This window comes from Prionailurus bengalensis, chromosome B3, assembly GCF_016509475.1.
Source record: "Prionailurus bengalensis isolate Pbe53 chromosome B3, Fcat_Pben_1.1_paternal_pri, whole genome shotgun sequence".
NCBI lineage: Eukaryota > Metazoa > Chordata > Mammalia > Carnivora > Felidae > Prionailurus > Prionailurus bengalensis.
The window spans coordinates 136438909-136456933 of NC_057355.1; the positions used below are offsets into that span (position 1 = coordinate 136438909).

General features: G+C 48.7%; 1 protein-coding gene across 1 annotated transcript in view; it reads right to left on the bottom strand.

The window, feature by feature from the left end:
* Nucleotides 1-1175: 1175 nt before the first annotated feature.
* Nucleotides 1176-18025, bottom strand: part of LGMN (legumain) — a 36052-nt gene continuing 19202 nt past the window's right edge. Inside the window, exons 3-14 of the mRNA XM_043556880.1 lie at nucleotides 15599-15696; nucleotides 14266-14347; nucleotides 12491-12576; nucleotides 11121-11196; nucleotides 10362-10424; nucleotides 9509-9575; nucleotides 8545-8663; nucleotides 8369-8458; nucleotides 6226-6426; nucleotides 4963-5133; nucleotides 1984-2051; nucleotides 1176-1715 (exon numbers count right to left, since the gene is read on the bottom strand). Coding sequence (XP_043412815.1) covers nucleotides 1673-1715; nucleotides 1984-2051; nucleotides 4963-5133; nucleotides 6226-6426; nucleotides 8369-8458; nucleotides 8545-8663; nucleotides 9509-9575; nucleotides 10362-10424; nucleotides 11121-11196; nucleotides 12491-12576; nucleotides 14266-14347; nucleotides 15599-15696 — 1164 coding nt within the window. The 3' untranslated portion in view covers nucleotides 1176-1672. The remainder of the gene's footprint in view (nucleotides 1716-1983; nucleotides 2052-4962; nucleotides 5134-6225; nucleotides 6427-8368; nucleotides 8459-8544; nucleotides 8664-9508; nucleotides 9576-10361; nucleotides 10425-11120; nucleotides 11197-12490; nucleotides 12577-14265; nucleotides 14348-15598; nucleotides 15697-18025) is intronic.

Sequence of the window (18025 nt, forward strand, 5' to 3'; positions counted from 1 at the left end):
TAACTCCAAACTTTAAAGGCATCCATCAGGGGCGCCCGGGGGGCTCAGTCAGTTAAGCGTCCGATTTTGGTTCAGGTCTCATGGCTCGTGGGTTCAAACCCCACGTTGGGCTCTATGCTGACAGCTCAGAGCCTGGAACCTGCTTCAGATTCTGTGTCTCCCTCTCTCTCTGCCCCTGCCCTGCTCACATTCTGTCTCCCTCAAAAATAAACATTAAAAAAATTTTTTAAGGGCATCAATCCCTGTTAAATAAGACAGGTCTCACTTCATAAAGACAGGTGGTCATGAATATCGGGGTTTACTTAGTGTTTCGCATTTGCTTTCTCTCTAGCTAGCTAGCTACACAGCATCTGGCTATATGGCTTGTTTTTAAAAACAGCATCACTGAAATGTAACGAGTAAACTGCATAATTCCACTGAATGTGTACAATTCTGGGGCTTTTTGTATTTTCAGAGTTGTGCAAATATAAAATATTTTCAGTCACCGCTAAAAAGAAATCTGCATAGCGATCAGCTACAGCTCCTTCCCCGTTCCCTGCTCGCCCCACTGCCTGGCGCCATTCACCCACTTTCTGCTTCTATAGACTTGCTTATTCTGGACAAATAGATACAAATGAAATCGTGTAGCACGTGGTCTCTGGTGACTGATAACTTGGTTTAACGTTCCCACATAAAGAGCTTCGTTCCGTTTTAATGCTCTGTGATATTCCGCTGCGTGGATATGGTTAGTGTTACTTACGTGTCTTTAGCGAGCCCGGTGTTGAGTACCTCCCAGTGTGGGGCACCAGGCCAAGAAAACAACAGTAAGTTGGGCAGTCTCTGCCCTCCAGGAGCTGAGACACCCCCTCCCCAGTAAAGGCAGATCTTGACAGGTGCTGTAAGAGATACAAATCAACACAGAAAGGGGAGGGGACTTTCGATGAGGGGGTCAGGGGGCCAGGAGGAAGTGGAAGAAGGTTCAAGGGAGACATGGCACTTCAGATACACCTAGAGAACCTACCGCACGCAGGAAAAGGCACTCTGGGGCGAGAGGACCAGTAAGTAGCAAAGGCACAGGAGGCTGAGAAATCCGAGAAGTACAGAGGGACAGGAAGGGCAGAGCCGTGGGAAGGGGTGAGGGAGCTGAGGCCCAGAGGATACACTAACCAAGTCAGGGGCCTGAAATTAAACTCAGATTCCATTATAAAATTTTATTTTTTGAGATTTGCCCATTATTGATAAATAAGATACAAAAGCAATCAAAAATCATGAGATTTCCTAAAAATAGTTTTCCATTTGGGGCATACATCCCTCTTCGATAAAATCACCCTATCTGCTTCAAATTCCGCAGAACAGAGACTTTCACTGGCTACAGAGGCTCCAGTGAACTTTCTGCTCCTTCAAACCAACGAGCACAAACACCTCCCAAGAAGCAATTATACTCAACACAGAGCTTTCCCCACACCAATCTGTGGTTTTATCGGAGCATCACACGGGACCTGCAGGAGGCTGGGGAAGTAGGCAGCGGTGAGCAGGTCTCTGTGCAAGGCCTAGAGGGTGGCCCGGGAATGTCCGCGCTCCCCAGGAGGGCCTGGGAGGCTCGCCTCCCTCTTGTTCTACCTCTTCTGCCCGGATTAGCACGCATTCTGAGCGGCAGTGTTCCCACGTGGAAACCCGTCAGGAAGGCAGTGTTTCAGTAGTAATGAAGGCACACCTTGTCCATGGACAATTTTATTCTGTGCAAAACAGGAAGAAGAAGTTGGTGACCCATGTCAACTCTGAAGAAAATTAACACAAACCTAATCCAACCTGGAACAGGTCATCCTTTATGACGGACCCACCCAACAATTATCTCACGGAGGATGCATCAGTTTTGGATTCCTCTACTGTGAGAGGGGGTGGCTGGCAGAAGTCAAAGTGTCCACTTGCAGAAAAGGTTTAGCAATGCTGCTTGCTTCTGCTTTCGGACTGACACTGACCCCACAAGGCCCAGGGCTGGCTCACCTGTCAATCGGATAAGGTTTTTCACAAAGGTTGACCAGCACGTACAGATGTCTCAAAGCATACTCGTACTAGAGGAAAACACCAAAAAAGACATCATCAAACACCATCACCACCACAGAAGCAACTTCTAACCTGGGAATATCCCACTGTTGTGGTTTTGGGGGGAAAGCACCTCGATCTGTGCCTCTTGAGCTTCTTCAGCTCATGGATCCCCCCCTCCACTTTTCGGTAATCTGGAGAAGATTCATGGGCTCCCTCTCCTGTGAAAAATGCAGCCCTGCCTGAGGGCTGGCGAGCCTCCCGGAGCGTTCTCGGTGCCGGGCCAGGCCTCCTGACTGAAGAGTCCACATGGCCCTGCTCCCTTCTATTACCTAGGACCCCCCCCCCCCCCCCCGCCCACCTGGCTTTTGGTTCTGGGAACCTCATTCTGGGAGGGACACACTGATGAGAGATGGATGGGGAGTGGCCAAACTGGATGGCACGCAACAGGTAAGACTGAAATAACCGGGATGTTTATCTTGAAAAACCTCCAGGAGAATCTGAGAACTCTCATGGGGAAGAAGGAGCAGATTCATTTTGTGTGATTCCAGAGCGCAAAAGAGTAACGCCGCCAGGGCTCAGTTGGTTAAGCGTCCGACTTCGGCTCAGGTCATGATCTCACAGTTCGTGGGTTCAGGCCCCGCTGAACAGCTGTGCTGACAGCTGGGAGCCTGGAGCCTGTTTCACATTCTATGTCTCCCTCTCTCTCTGCCCCTCCCCTGCTCACACTCTGTCTCTCTCTGTCTCTCAATAATGAATAAACGTTAAAAAAAAAAAATTAAGAATGGATCTTGAGAAGTAAAATTTCTACAAATTTGTAATACATTTATTTTTAGTAAAGTTAAAAAATATTACATGTAAGCAGGAAGGTGTACAAATCAAGGGCATAGCTCAGTGAAATTTGAAAAAGTGAATATATGTGTATAACCACCACAGATGGTCCATCATCCTAGGAACCCCAGAACCTCCTAGAAGGTCCTTCCCAGTCATTAATTGTACTCTTCCCCAAAGGTAAGCAGTAATTACCAACACCAAAGATTCATTTTGCCTGTTTTTGAATTTTATGTAAATGGAGTAATGCTGTATATACATTTTTGGGTCCGTGTCTTTTGCTCAGTATTGTATTTGTGAGGTTCATCCATGTGGTATGTTGCAGGAGCTTATTCATTTTCACGGTTGTACAGTATTTCATTATATGAATAGACCGCATTTGTCAGTGCTGGTTTGTTTGTTTGTTTGTTTTTTTTAATCAGTGCTACAATTGAGGGACATGTCTGTTCTAGTATTTGGCTATTTCGAATAGTGCTATTAGGAATGTACTTGTACTTGACTCGTAGTACAGAAGTGTGGACACTTCTGTTCAGCATACACTCAGGAGTGGGACTGCTGGGTTATGGAGCAGGCCTAACTGCAAATCTACCATAAATGGTACCAGTTTTCCGCAGACGGTGACCAATTTCCACTCCCAACAGCAATGAATGAGACTTCCATTCGCACCTCGTCATGACCCGGAGTCATCGTTTTCTGTCTTTTTCATTTTAGCCATTCTGTTAGATTTGCCTTTTTCGTGTTTTGTTTTGTTTGTTTGTTTGCATTTCCCTGATGAATAATGAGGGACTGCGCCTGTTTTGTTGTGTGTGTGGCTATTTGGGTATCTTTCTTTGTGAAGTTTTTATTTAGCTCCTTTGCTCATTTCTCACCTGGCCGTGTTTGTGTTTTTCATAAAAATTCATTAGCATTAAAAATACGTCTATAAAAAAAATTTTTTTAAAAAGAGTGACACCACCAGGAGACAGTGCATTTATTAAATGAGGGGGACATTTTTTAAATTATTTAATAGGTAAGAAAAATACTTCCCTTACAAAGGTAAATAAATGAAAAAATAAAATCGAGAGCTTCCAAGTAATGGAGAGCTACATCCGAAGTGCCAAGGACTCTATCTCTGGAAGCATTCAAGCATGCCCAGGTGTGCCCGTCGCGGCCCGACAAAGCTTTCTACGAGGACAGAAACGTTCTACAAAATTCTCCAGTTCGGCAGCCGCTGGCCGCCTGTGGCAACTGTACAACTGAAATGTGGCCGATGCCACTGAGAAACTAAGCGTTACATCTTACTGCGTTTGAATTAATTTAATTCATTTAAGTTGAAATGTAAGTAGCCATACGAGGCTGGCAATTACCGTACCAGAGAGCACAGCTCTAAAGCAGAAGTCGGCGAACTTTTTCTGTAAAGGGCCGGATTGGAAATATTTCAGGCTTTGTGGGCCGTATGAACTACTCGATTCTGCTGCAGTGTGAATGCAGCCATAGACACGATGCCACAATCAGAGCAGGGCTGTGTTCCAATATAACCATTTATAAAAGCGGGCTGCGGGTAGGATCTGGCCCGTGGGCCGGTTTGCTGACCCCCTTCCGTAGGAGGATCCCGGCATCACGTAGCGCTGACCACAGGCGCCTTCCCACCTGACGTTCTACAACCTGCAGAGGCTTGTTACCTTGTCCTCCACGGGCCAGCACCCGACTCCAACAATAAGGCTTGGGGAGGGGTCAGAACAGACCCGAAAGGGAGAAAGCCTATGTGACCAGCGTTTGGCCGGGACAGCACGAGTGTACAGAGAAGGAATGCGCCTTCAGTCAAATATAAATGGGAGTTGAGTCATGACTGGTAAGCTCCTACCCACAAAACAACTGAGTGTGTCTGGGGCCAGGATTTATGGTCAGTGAATCTGGCTGAACTTCCTCCTCTTGTCCCCATCAAAGGCCTCTGAATGAGTCCATTGTTTCCTCAGCCTGGATGGAACCTTCTACAAGGCAACGCATCCCACGTGATTTCTAGTGGACAACCTTAATTTAGCTTTCGGGGTTGAAGACACAGGGAAAGGCTAAGTTGACCCAGGGGAGGCAGGGTGCAGCAGCCAGCGGCCCCCGGGGGTCCGGGCTTACCGTGGGTGAGTGCCAGTTGAAGCAGTGTGTGCGGAAGTGAGACACGGCTGCCTGGTAGCAGTCGTGCGCCGTGAGCTCGGCCCTCTCAGACAGCAGCCCCTCCGCCTCAGCACCAGACCTCGCAATCAAGGAGACGATCTTTTGCACTGACTTCTCGATGACATGCCTAGCCTGTGAAGAAACACACCTTTTCAAAATGTACCGTACTTAACGCAGTCTCTCTTGGAACCCTGGATCAGGTTAGGAGCCCATTTAAAGGCTTCTCTTTGTGCAACTTCTAACCCAGGATGTCGAAAGAGATGCCAACAGAGGCGTCCTACAGAAGGCAAGAGGTTGTGCACGCGAGGCTTCTGGAACAGCTAGAAGCCTTTAGAAATACCTGCCTTTCCGATGTCTTCTCGCACAACGTTAACATTTAAATCTAAATACCTGAAGAGCAGGCATGGCCCACTCTGAGAAAAGGAGGGGGACGTAGAAATTGTGCCAAAGTAGACTGTTGTCCCACAAACGGCGCAGTGTGTTCACAGGCACTTTGCCTCTTCCAGAAACCACCAGACAGATAGAGGCGCACAGAGCGGGGCATCGTTTCCTTCCCAAATAATGAATAAAAAAAAATACCTTCGCGCGAAATGAGTTTATTACTGCTATTTCTAAATCGGTTAATATTTTTAAAATCTCAGTGTTCAGGGGCTCCTGGGTGGCTCAGTGGATTGAGCATCCGACTTTGGCTCGGGTCATGATCTCATGGTCCGGGAGTTCGAGTCCCATATCAGGCTCTGTGCTGACAGCTCGGAGCCCAGAGCCTGCTTTGGATTCTGTGTCTGCCTCTCTCTCTGCCCCTCCCCTGCGCGCGCTCTCTCTCTCTCTCTCTCTCTCTCAAAAATAAATAAACATTAAAAAACAATTTTTAATCTAGTGTTCAAGTAGCAAAATAAAAATGTCTTCTAAGCAACTAGGTATAAAAGGGAAACACCCACATGCCATGACTTCTTGGCAGGATACAGGACAGAAAAAGAGGTCAAGGTCAGCTTACTAATGAACAATGAAGATGAGGACAGCCGCTGCTCACTCCTCTGTTACACAGAGCACAGACTAGTCTCCTTTCCCACATACCCCCATGTGCCAGGCGGAGTGGCCCCAGAGTGCTGTCACCTGGCTCCAACAATGCTGGATAACTGTCAGGAGGCAGAGACCAAGTTCATACATGCTGCCCGGTGAGGCTGGGAGCAGTATCCGGAGATGGTTCCTTTAACCACTACTTACGTCCAGATGCCTGTGGATCTTCTCCACGAGCTTCCTGGACTCCTGAAGATCATTGGTGCTCATCAGCTTCCTTTTCATGATGGTGAGGGGCACCTCAGGGCTTGGGGTGAGGTCAAGGTCCTTGACCGGAGGCAGGGAGATGGGAGAACTGGCTTTGTGTTTCATACCCTGAAACTGCATCACCTTCATGGAAGAGATCGACTGAGGAGAGAGGGAGAGAACCAGTCTGAGTGGGAAGAGTGGATGTGCCACACATACCCTGGGTCCTGCCTCTTCGCGGGAGGCTCACAGTTCACACCACGTGGTTTTAGGACCACCGAACAGCCACAGTCACAGCCAGAAAACAGAGGCTTGGCCCTCAGCAGTGAGCAACGCAACACATTTGAGCTCCTGAAATCCACCGATGATGAACTTCAAAAATACCCAGCATCTAGGGGCACCTGAGTGGCTCAGTCAGCTAAGCGTCCGACTTTGGCTCAGGTCATGATCTCGTGCCTTGTGGGTTTGAGCCCCGCGTCGGGCTCTGTGCTGACAGCTCGGAGCCTAGAGCCTGCTTCGGATTCTGTGTCTCCCTCTCTCTCTCTGCCCCTCCCCCATTTTCACTCTCTCTCTCAAAAATAAACATTAAAAAATAAATAAATAAATAAAATAAAATAAATATCCAGCATCCTTTGGAGGAGAACTGCTAATTATTTCATATATAGACAATCCTTACTCCACAGTCATGCAGAGCTGGGGCCAGAGTCGTTTCAACCAGTGACGACCTGGGTTGTGCTCCCCTATCCATGTTAACCTGCCTGTCCCTAGAGACCAGGAATAGGAAAGTGCAAAGCGTCCATTCAGGTTGCAGCTGAGGCCTGGGTCCACTGAGAGAGACAGAGCTAAAGCCACAGAGGGTCCGGCTGACAGTCGGGGCCAAACAAGCACGATGGCCAGACTCTGTTTGCCTGCACAGGTCACTCCAGACTGGATCCCAATCAGAGGGAGAGAAATGCTACAAGTATTCTTGTTCCTAAACCAAGCAACAATACTCGAAAAAAGTTCTAAGACAAAAAAATAAATATACAGAAACATGTAACATTTGGCAAAGATCCATCATACCTCTTCGACCAAGACCAGGAAAGGCCAGCGCCGAGGAAATCACAAAGTGAACAGGAAGCCAGGGACAAGGAGCTGTGGCTGGGTGCCCTCTCCCCCGTGAACCCCCCACACGGCCAGGGCGGTGCCACGTCTGACCCTGCCTCGTCCAAGTCACCTCCCCCCTTGCCTTCTCTCTGCTCCCCGCTCCGGAACCCCCACTCAGAAGCCCGGCCAGGCCCGTGGCATCCTGAAGGCCTGTCTCGTGGCCTCCAGGCCCCAGTCCACACTCTGTCAGGGACGAGCTGAAGGCAGCTGGCCTGACCAGCTCACCAGTTTTTTCTAGAAGGCCCATGCTTGCATCACAGGAACGGGTCTCAGCCGGCGAGCACTCAGATGGCGGCAGGCCACTTGGGGAGTGGTGTCTGGTCACATGGAGAAGTACACAGACCACCTCCTCCTCTGCGCATCCCAAGGGCTGCCCCCCCTCCCCCACGCCCGCCCGTGGTGGCACGTAAGGCCCAAGCCTTCAGCAGACACCTGCTGTGACCTCTGTCTAGGCAGCCCTGATCATCTTACCCATTTAACCACCTAGGTCCCTTCTGGGCAGTGGCGGGGGGGGGGGGGGGGGGGGGGGGGAGCGGAAGTCCCTAAGTTCTAGCCAAAGGGTGAAAAGTAACAAGTGCAACATGCAGGATGTGGGGTCCTAGGAGGCAGAAGCTTTCAATCCAGAGACCTCTTAGTGTGTGCCAGCCCTGTTCAGTGCTTTGGGTGCATGACCTTCTTTAATTGTACACTGAGGCTCTGACCAAGGAGGAAAGGGAGATTCGGCGAAGCTAAGGAGCTCGCCCCGAATCTCACAACTCTGCGAGTTTGAGCCTGGTAAGGTCCGACTCCAGAGCCCGGGCACGGGGCCCAGGATGCAGTTGGCTCTGAGAGGCAGGGACATCGCCGCCTCGGCCATTTCTCCCCTGGGTCCCCATGTCTCTTCGCCAAGAGATCGACGTTCCAGGCGAGTCAGCCTGAGGCTCGGGAATCCACAGGGGGGCCAGGCTGCCCTTCTCACCTTGTTTCCATACTGCATGACGTGGCTGGTGTTGGTGTGGGATTTCACCAGCTGGTACTGCTTGTGGAGGGTCTCTTTGGTCAAGTCCTCCTGCAAAGATGCAAATGTTGAAGTCCTCTGACAAGTCAGAGCTGACGGCTCAGCCTCAGCTGGACGGCCGGACCCTAGGGACTCACCACATCCGAGTCCTCCATCCAGTTGACGCTGTACCAATCCCCCAGGTACGTGGACCTCTTCTCGTCATAGTAACAGGCATAGGACGACTCGGTGGGGTTGGCAGCCGTGGTCGCGTAAACTAGTAGGAGTTAAAGACATCTTTTGATTATGTTCTCCTCTCTGCCGTGGCTCCCACCCGATGCGTGAGCCTCTCCCTCCCGTCTGATGTGATCAGAGCTCGCCACCTGCCAACAGCACGGGCAGGACAGAGAGACACGGCCGTACCCAGCCCTGCTCACTTGTTTACAGCAACTGCCTAAGATGAAATGGGGAAGACAGAGAAGCTGGCTGACGGACGCGGCCGGCGGTAATAAGCAGCCCGCGTGCTTGTTAGGATATTGAGTGATTCTAGAATAATCTGAACCATTTCAATAGCTCTGGAAACTTGAAGAACATGTACCTAATTTCATTTCTGGAGAAAGCTAACATTTACCAAACAAACGAACACTTTGAATATACACAATAGCTACCGTTTACTACCCAGCTGCTATGGGCTCAAAATTGTGCTGGGCAAGTGGTATCACTTAAAATGCAACTCTCCCAACAGACAGCATCTTCATCCCCATTTCACAGACGGGGGTAACTGAGGGCCAAAGAGGGTAAGTCAACTGCCCAAGATCAGATGGCCAGCAAGCAGTGCATCACAAAGGGACGGAAGCTGGTCCAAAGGCTATGTGATCTTGGACTTAAGTAGCTTTACTAGAACCTGGAAGAGCACCATGAAGCTCACATCACATTCTTTATTTATTCTTTATTCCTGCCCACAGTAAACCCCTCACCCCCGCTTCTGTGCACCAGGCTGCCCTAAGCCCCTGCTTATACACACCGCCCGGTTCTTCACGTCGGCAGAATCAATGACCGACTGCGCCACTGAGCAACCTGCCCACCCAGCCTGGCTCAGAGGCCAGCACGACCACCACGTACCATTGATGTCGGAGGGCAGGTGGCGCATCATGGACCCAGACTCACAGGCTTCGATGTAGAACACCATCTGTGAGGTGAAAGAGACACATGACCTCACACCCTGGCCAGGCACGGACCTCTCACAAATGCGGGCTCTGCTCACATTCCTGTCCCATCCTTAAGGGTCTTTTAACTCTTGCTTCTGGGTGAGATCTCTGCCGTGAGAGGCTGCTGCTGGAGGCTACAGAACCTGCTGTCATGCAAACCGGAAGGACTCAAACCTATTCATCGCTAACAGACGAAAACGATCCATTAGTTGAAATGGTGCAGAGCGAATGGTGCCATAGATAATGCCAGGAAAACTGTTTCACCGTCCAGTTCAGGGAGACGGTGCGGCAGGCCCTCTTTCCACATTTCTATCACGTGCATGCTCGAGCTGGTCAGTTTCTATAAAGGGTGCTACAAGGGCGAGCGACGGCCAACGTGAAAATAAGACGATGGCGTTTTCCTCCCCGGCTGCTCCCAGCTGAGGTCAGTGCTAGAACAGTGGTCTTCAAAGTGGTCCCTGGACCATCAGTATCCATCTCAACTCAGAAAGGCAAGTTCTCAAGCCTCTCCCCAGGCCTCCAAGTCAGACTCTGGAGGTGGGGTCCACACTTTGTTTTAACAAGAGCTCCAGTGATCCTGATCTAACAGCTAAAGCCCTAGAATTACAACAGTTTAATCCCGGGAAACCAGCGGTCAAGACCGATCCCAAGGAGACTCCCCAGGTAACAGCCATTTGGGGCTGGGGCAGTCACGGTATACGGTGGGCTCTGTGTCTACTGCCTTCCTCGTATTCCTCCCCGCAGGCTGCCCCAAGCGCTGACGTTACCTTTTGGTACATTTTGTGTTTGTACATGTACTGGATGGTCTTATTCAGATCCTTTACGTGAAGCTGAAACATAAGAATACGGACATTCAGACCAACATCTCCAGAGAACCCCCCTAAAAAAGTCCTAATGATGCTTTGTAAATTGTTATTTACCGGTCCTTAGAAAGAATCACGGTGAACAGCACTATCCCAAAGTGGCATCTCATGTGTTTTATTCAAATATTTAAAAAGGGGAAGAGAAGGGCGCCTGGGTGGCTCAGTCGGTTAAGCATCCGACTTCAGCTCAGGTCATGATCTCACACTTCGTGGGTTCGAGCCCCGTGTTGGGCTCTGTGCTGACAGCTCGGAGCCTGCTTCGGATTCTGTGTCTCCCTCTGTCTCTGCCCCTCCCCCGCTCATGCTGTCTGTCTCTCTCAAAAATAAATAAATATTAAAAGAAAAAAAATAAAAAGGGGCCAAGAATGTGCCCTCTCCTCCATCACTTCGTCTGAAGCGTTCAGAGACCGTGTTCTATTACTGCCTCTACTGCAATGCACCCAGGTCTGAGACCTTTTACTAAGGCTCAGATACAAAGACAAATGTAGGCAAAACTTGCCAGACAGATTTCAAGCCGCTACGCGTGTCCCCCACACTCACCTGCCACACACAGAAACCAACCCTGGTAGGACATGAGAAACACACATCCCAGGTTTCATGTCAATGCCAAGGTTTTGTTTGCGAGTCTCCTACTTTGTATTTATAATTTTAAGGAAAACTCACATCGTCATTAGGAAACACCAGTATTCCAGTAGCTCCATGATCGGTGAAGTAAACGAACACGTGATCCCGGGGGCCGCTGCCGAGAGAGCGGGACACACAAGGTCAAAATTTCCACTATTTCACTTCGACTTCTCTGAAAAGTTGCTCCATCAAAAAAGTAAGAAGATGCTCCAGGACTACGGTCTACTGTTGGGTGGTGCCCTCTGCTCCTGCTGAGGGTGATCCTGAACCACAAGGCACATCCCAGAGCCTCAGAGCTGTGAGTTACAGTCCGGGAGGAGACATCTGCCGGGTGGCTTGGCTTATGGACCAGGCATGATTCAAACAGTGAGGTCCTTGGGGTGCCTGGCGGCTCAGTCAGTTGAGCGTCTGACTTTGGCTCAAGTCATGATCTCAAGGTTTGTGGGTTCAAGCCCCACATCAGGCTCTGTGCTGACAGCTCAGAGCCTGGAGCCTGCTTCGGATTCTGTGTCTCCCTCTTTCTCTGTGCCTTTCCCGCTCATACTCAGTGTGTGTGTGTGTTGTGTCTCTCTCAAAAATAAATAAATATTAAAAAAAAATTTTTTTTTCAAACACTGAAGTCCTTTGGCAATCGGGCCTCATGCCAGCGGCCATGCTCTCCAACCAGATTGCCCTAAGATGAGGGAAGGAGGTCAGCACACACAGCTGAACACAGTCCTTCAGCTCAGACTTCTTCCCTTCCAGGCCCCTCAGCCTGCACGCAGTCTGCCCACTGTGTGCCCGGCCCACCTGCCCATCCTTGTGCCCACTGTTCCCTTCTGGCATGAAAGGAACAGCACCATTTGCCAAGGATCTGAGAGAGTCTGAGGGCATGTTACTGAAGTCCCTGACATCACTTAAAGTGCTACATCAAGAGATGCTAACAAGCCATCGGTCACGGTCACCCAGAGCCGGCAGCAAGCAGTGGGGTGGTTTTCCCCAGGACGAAGGTGAGAGCTGTGTACACGCATGTATGCCTCTCCCCCCACTGGGCTGACCTCGAACACAGCACAGAACTGGAAGGCCAGACCCTACAACCTGACCGGCTGCAGGGCTTCCCGCCTGTCTCAGTGTTTTGTGCTGGCAGTGAAAAATACCAGCCCTAGGATCGTGGACAACAAAAAGCAGTCGCTTCAAGTGACAGAGAACATTTCATTAATGATAATGAAGGACCCTGGCTCCTAGGGTTAATTCAGTACAGAAATACACTCCCCAGTGAAGCCATCACTTCCGTGCGGCCTGTTGTAAGTCAGGACAAAGCTCCCGCTCTGTTACTTCTCATGAGTAAACAGGACGGGAGCAAAGAACAACACCTATTTGGGGGCCAAGTCATTAGGATAGTGTGGGAGCCTTTATAAAATAGACATTACCTCTTCAAGACCTTTCCAGATCCTTTGCCCTTCACTGCTTCTTCATCACCTCTTAACACAGCAAGGAAATTTTCTGGGGTCACATCCTACAGAGAATTTGGAAGTCAAAATCAGACATAGGTGTCATTCTCAATCAGAGCATTTGCTGAGTCTGTAGCTGACCTGAGCCTGCGGTCCACAGATCTCCGAGGCTCAAGGTTTAAGAGCAAACACTTTGGAACCAAGGTAGACCCAAAGCAAGGCCAGTGTTTCTGGGGCCTGTGCATGACCTCTTCTCAAATATCATCTTGCCTTTGGCTGATGGCAACTCAGCGAGCCCGCCTTTCCTTCCTAAACATCCCAGAGTCCATGTGCGGAAACCCAAAGATGCTGGTAGGTAGGGACACACAGCCAGGGAAGAGCAAAGCACCTCAGAGGCACAGCAGAAAGGGAGAAGCACCAGCACTGGGCCTCCCTTTGCATCCAGCTTGTTGCCTAGGAGGTCAAATCCCAAGGACACTTGATGTCCTTAAAGATTTTATAATGCTGATGCCTGATTGTTTAAAAAAAGCAATACAGGGGCACCTGGGTGGCTCAGTCGGTTAAGCATCTGACTTCTGATTTCAGCTCAGGTCATGATATGGGATCAAGCCCCAAGTCGGGCTCTGTGCTGAATGTGGAGCCTGCTCAAGATTCTTTCTCTCTCCCTCTGCCCCCCTCTCCTGTACATGCTCTCTCTAAAATAAAAGATAAAAATAAAAATAAAGCAATACAGAAAAGTACAAAGGGGAAAAAAAAACCACCAAAAACCCTACCCCCTACCACTAAGATTCCAGGTATTTCTTTATCACACTATATAAAAACAATTTCATAAAAATGAGACCATCTATGTTACAAGCATGATGTGTTCAATTCAACTGTGCTGGAATTAAAAAAAAAAAAATTGAAAGAATTGCTGAATTTCAGATAAGATGTTCCTTTATTACCAAGAATATTAGTTCCTAAGAGATCCCTCTACGATCTGGAAAACCATGAGGTGGCAGTCATTATGGTATCTTCAAAAATGTGTCAATTGATAAAGCCTCAATCAGTTGGGAGGGACAGAATTCAATTGGGAGCGATATAATTCATAAGTGATACACAATTACAATTAATGAAAAACTATTTCAGCAAAATCCAGTGATGCTTTCTTTGCACCAGGGCTGGTGCTGAGAAAATCCGATTTTCAGAAAAGAGCACAGCTCTATAATCAGATTAGCAGCAAGGATCTCTGCTAAGATCACAAGAAAATCAGGTATTGTTGAAGGAAATCCATTATCAGGCTTAAAGGAGAAGACTAGATGGGGCACCTGGGTGGCTCAGTTGGTTAAACGCCTGATTCTTGATTTCGGCTCAGGTCACGATCTCAAGGTTTGTAAGTTCAAACCCCACGTCAGGCTCTGTGCTGACAGCGTGGAGTCTGCTTTGCGATTCTCTCTCTCTCTCCCTCTCTCTCGGCCCCTCCCCCACTCACGCACGCACGCTCTCTTTCTCTCTCAAAATAAACTTACAAAAAAAAAAAAGACTAGAAACTAAAGATCAGTAGACTACAACTTACTTCTAGCTTTTTTCCTTTCCTTTCCTCAGCTTTCTTTCAAAACTCTCAGAAATTACTCAAGTGCAAATCTTAATACCAACACGAAGCACCGCCCAGAAATCAGTGTCGCGAGGTTCTGATCCCGGAAATGCGAGAACGAGGGGCGTACTGTCACTGAAATGAACACAAGCCCTGCTAGCTCCAACCTCGCACCCCTCACCTCACCGGTGTAGTCCTTCAGGACCCCCGCATACACGTCCGAGCCATTGGGTCTGTTGATCACGATTCCTGGCGTGGGGTTGCTGAAGAAAACAAAGAAACCGAGGGACACATTTGAAGCGCGTGGTGTGATATGGCTCTGAAATCTCTCTTCAAAACTATGCCCCCGTTACGTACAAAAACAGTGAGTGACCACGTTTGTCAGAGACCTTTCTCATCACCCGCACAGCTGCCAACGTGCTAGTGACTTTAGAGCCTGGGGATCTCAGGCAGCCCACAGTTCTCCGGTTCTTGGTGGGAGCAGTGAAGGGCTGCCCTGAAAATGACAGGTGTGGCCGGCCTCCTGCGGGAACCGTACGGCCTTCTGGGGGCAAGGCCCGAGCGAGAGATCTCTCAGAGCAAAACTCTTTACAGAAAAAGATGGGACGGAAGACAAGACTTTAATACAAGAGTTCAGGCGAGAAAGCTCAGAATGGACTCTGTGCTGTCGTGTGATCAGCCGTCCTTGGCCACAGCAGGGAAAACAAGGAGTGGGGGAGACTAGCACCGGTGCAGCTTAGTAGCCATAGTGCTGCTCCTGATCTCAAGACGGCAGATAAGCAGGCATGAGACGGCTATTTGTAAAGCTGAATTCAACAAACAATAAAAGCAAATTAGCATGGAAAGAAGGGCAGTAGGATCCAGCCTACAAGTAAGAGTCTCCTGCGCACAGGGCCACCGAGGCAACCCCTCTGTGCTGCCTGCCCCTGCTCGGAGGTCGGGAATGAGCACTGCAGAGCCCAGTGGTGAGTTCTCCAAGCTGAGAAGGAACCTACACTTTTTTTTTTTTAATTCTTTTCTTGACGTTTTATTTGAGAGAGAAAGAGAGAGAGAGAGAGAAAAGTGCAAGCGGGGGAGGGGCAGAGAGAGAGGGAGACACAGAATCAGAAGCAGGCTCCGGACTCCAAGCTGTCAGCACAGCGCCCGACATGGGGCTCGAACCCACAAACCGTGAGATCATGACCTGGGCTGAAGTCAGACGCTTAATCGACAGAGCCACCCAGGTGTCCCAAGAAGGAACTTACACTTTAAACTCTCCCAAAGCCACCAGCCCCAAACACCCTTCAGCAGCTCCTATGCCAACTGACACTGCCGGGGTGCCCCCCCCCCCCCCCCGCACAGTTGTGTTCAAAGCTCTACGTGAAGCAGCCCTGTGGGATTTCATCTGCCAGTCTGTGCACGTTCTAACGTTTATATTCTAATATTAATTCTAAAGATTCCTTTGAGCGGGTATGCATTTAAAAAAAAAAAAAATCCCGAATTCATCACCAAGTTCAAAAACACTCCCTACTTACTCTTCAGAGTTGGCAATGTCATCATACATCATCACAATGATCTGTTCATCAGGAATCCCGTTTCTGTGAACAATCTGGTAGGCGTGGCATGCATCCGCCTGGGAGAAAGGATTTTGTCAAGTTTTAGATTCTGCCCAGAAGGAGGTCAATTTTGGAGTTCTAAGGAGCAACACGGTTCTTTCTCATGGAACACGTGTTATAAATCACTCCTTATTGTTTGAGTATTTAACTTATTTTAGGGGAGCCTGGGTAGCTCAGTCGGTTAAGTATCTGACTCTTGGTTTTGGTTCAGGCCAGGATCTTATGGTTCATGAGTTAGAGCCCCAGGTCAGGCTCTGCGCTGACAGTACAGAGCCTGCTTGGGATTCTCTCCCTCTCTCTCTGCCCCTTCCCTGCTCGCACACTGTGTCTCTTTCAAAAAATAAATAAAATCAAAAAATTAAAAATAAATTATTTTAAACCATATACATTAGTCTTTTTTCAATTCAATTTTTAATTTTTTGAAATGTTTTTATTTTTGAGAGAGACAGAGCGTGAGCAGGGGAGGGGCAGAGAGAGAGGGAGACACAGAATCTGAAGCAGGCTCCAGGCTCCCAGCTGTCAGCACAGAGCCCACTGTGGGACTTGAACCCACAAACCATGAGATCATGACCTGAGCTGAAGTCAGATGCTTAACCGATTGAGCCACCCAGGCACCCCTTAACTCAATTTTTAAAACTCCCCACCTCAAACATTAAAAAAAAAAAACTTTTTTTTAAGGGAGGTGACACCTGGGTGGCTCAATCCATTAAGCGTCCAACTTTGGCTCAGGTCATGATCTTGCGGTCTGTGGGTTCAAGCCCTGTGTTGGGCTCTGTGCTCACAGCTCAGAGCCTGGAGCCTGCCTCAGATTCTGTGACTCCCTCTCTTTCTGCCCCTCCCCTGCCCATGCTCTGTCTCTGTCTCTGTCTCTCTCCCAAAAATAAATAAACATTAATTTCGGGGCGCCTGGGTGGCGCAGTCGGTTAAGCGTCCGACATCAGCCAGGTCACGATCTCGCGGTCCGTGAGTTCAAGCCCCGCGTCAGGCTCTGGGCTGATAGCTCAGAGCCTGGAGCCTGTTTCCGATTCTGTGTCTCCCTCTCTCTCTGCCCCTCCCCCGTTCATGCTCTGTCTCTCTCTGTCCCAAAAATAAATAAACGTTGAAAAAAAAAAATTTTTTTTTAAATTTTTTTTCTTTAACTCCCTACCTCACACCCATTATCCAAACTCTCATTCACCTGGTAGCTGGCATATATGTGGGTTACACACACACACACACACACACACACACACGCACGCACAGCACCACCACTATGGATAACAAGGGCCTTAAAAAGTCTTGAAGAATTTACTTTCATTTTTCCACACCACATAAAAGTCTCCCGAAAGCAAAGAATTAGCTCTGAAAAACAGAATGATGAACCACAGATTAAAAACTTAGTTTTGTATCAGACAGGATTCTTCCAATTCAAGTAATTTTGGCTGCCATCGTCGCTGTTCAGGGAATTGAAAACTCAGAAGGTCAGCTCAGGTATTGAAAGGAGGAAATGTACTCTTTAGTTAAAAAAAAAAAAAATAGCAAGAGTGACAACATTAGGGCTTAAAGAAAAACTCTGTTAACGTGATTCCTTGTCCATAAAAGGGTGAAGACATTCTTTGCTTCCTTTTTCAGATGACACGTGGTCCACTCCGGAACCTGGGAATCATTTGAGGCCAGTGAGGAAAAACTTCTCTCACTTTCTGCTCCTGTGTGTCTTTCACGAACAAATAGACACACATGAAGAGCACAGTGAGCCCAGCTCTCTGCCTCTCTGAGGAAGGGAGCTCTAGGAACTGGACCTTCAGTACACATCACATTCTACACAGTACGTAGCACGGCAATAAAGCTTATCGAGCATTAAACCCGGCGGTGTAAATGCCTCACAACAAATGGACTTCACAGCTAGCGATGGGTGTTAAATACACAGTTCTGAACGTTGGGCGAGTGAGCCCAGGGTCTGGCACTCCGGAGCTGTTTCATGAATGGGTGACTGAATCAATACATAACAAAAGCTCATACATTTACTGACTTTCTAGTACGTGTCAGGCACCGTGCTGAGACTTTCTAGGCGCCACCTCATGTGACTCTCATAGCAATGCTGCGTGACTAAGGTAATGATCCCTACTTTATAGGAGAGGAATCTGGAGCTTAAGGAGGTAAGGTGACCTACTCAAGCCACCCAGCTCATACCGAGATATCCCAGGCACTCTGCCTCCAGAACTTGACGGTGCTTCATGCAGGGACAACAGAGAAATCGGAAAAATTAGAGAAGCCCAGAGAGGGGGAGGAGCTGAAAATCTGAACAGATTGTTTTAAGATAGTTACTAAGATAAGTATTTTATACATATACAAATTGCTAAAATGTTT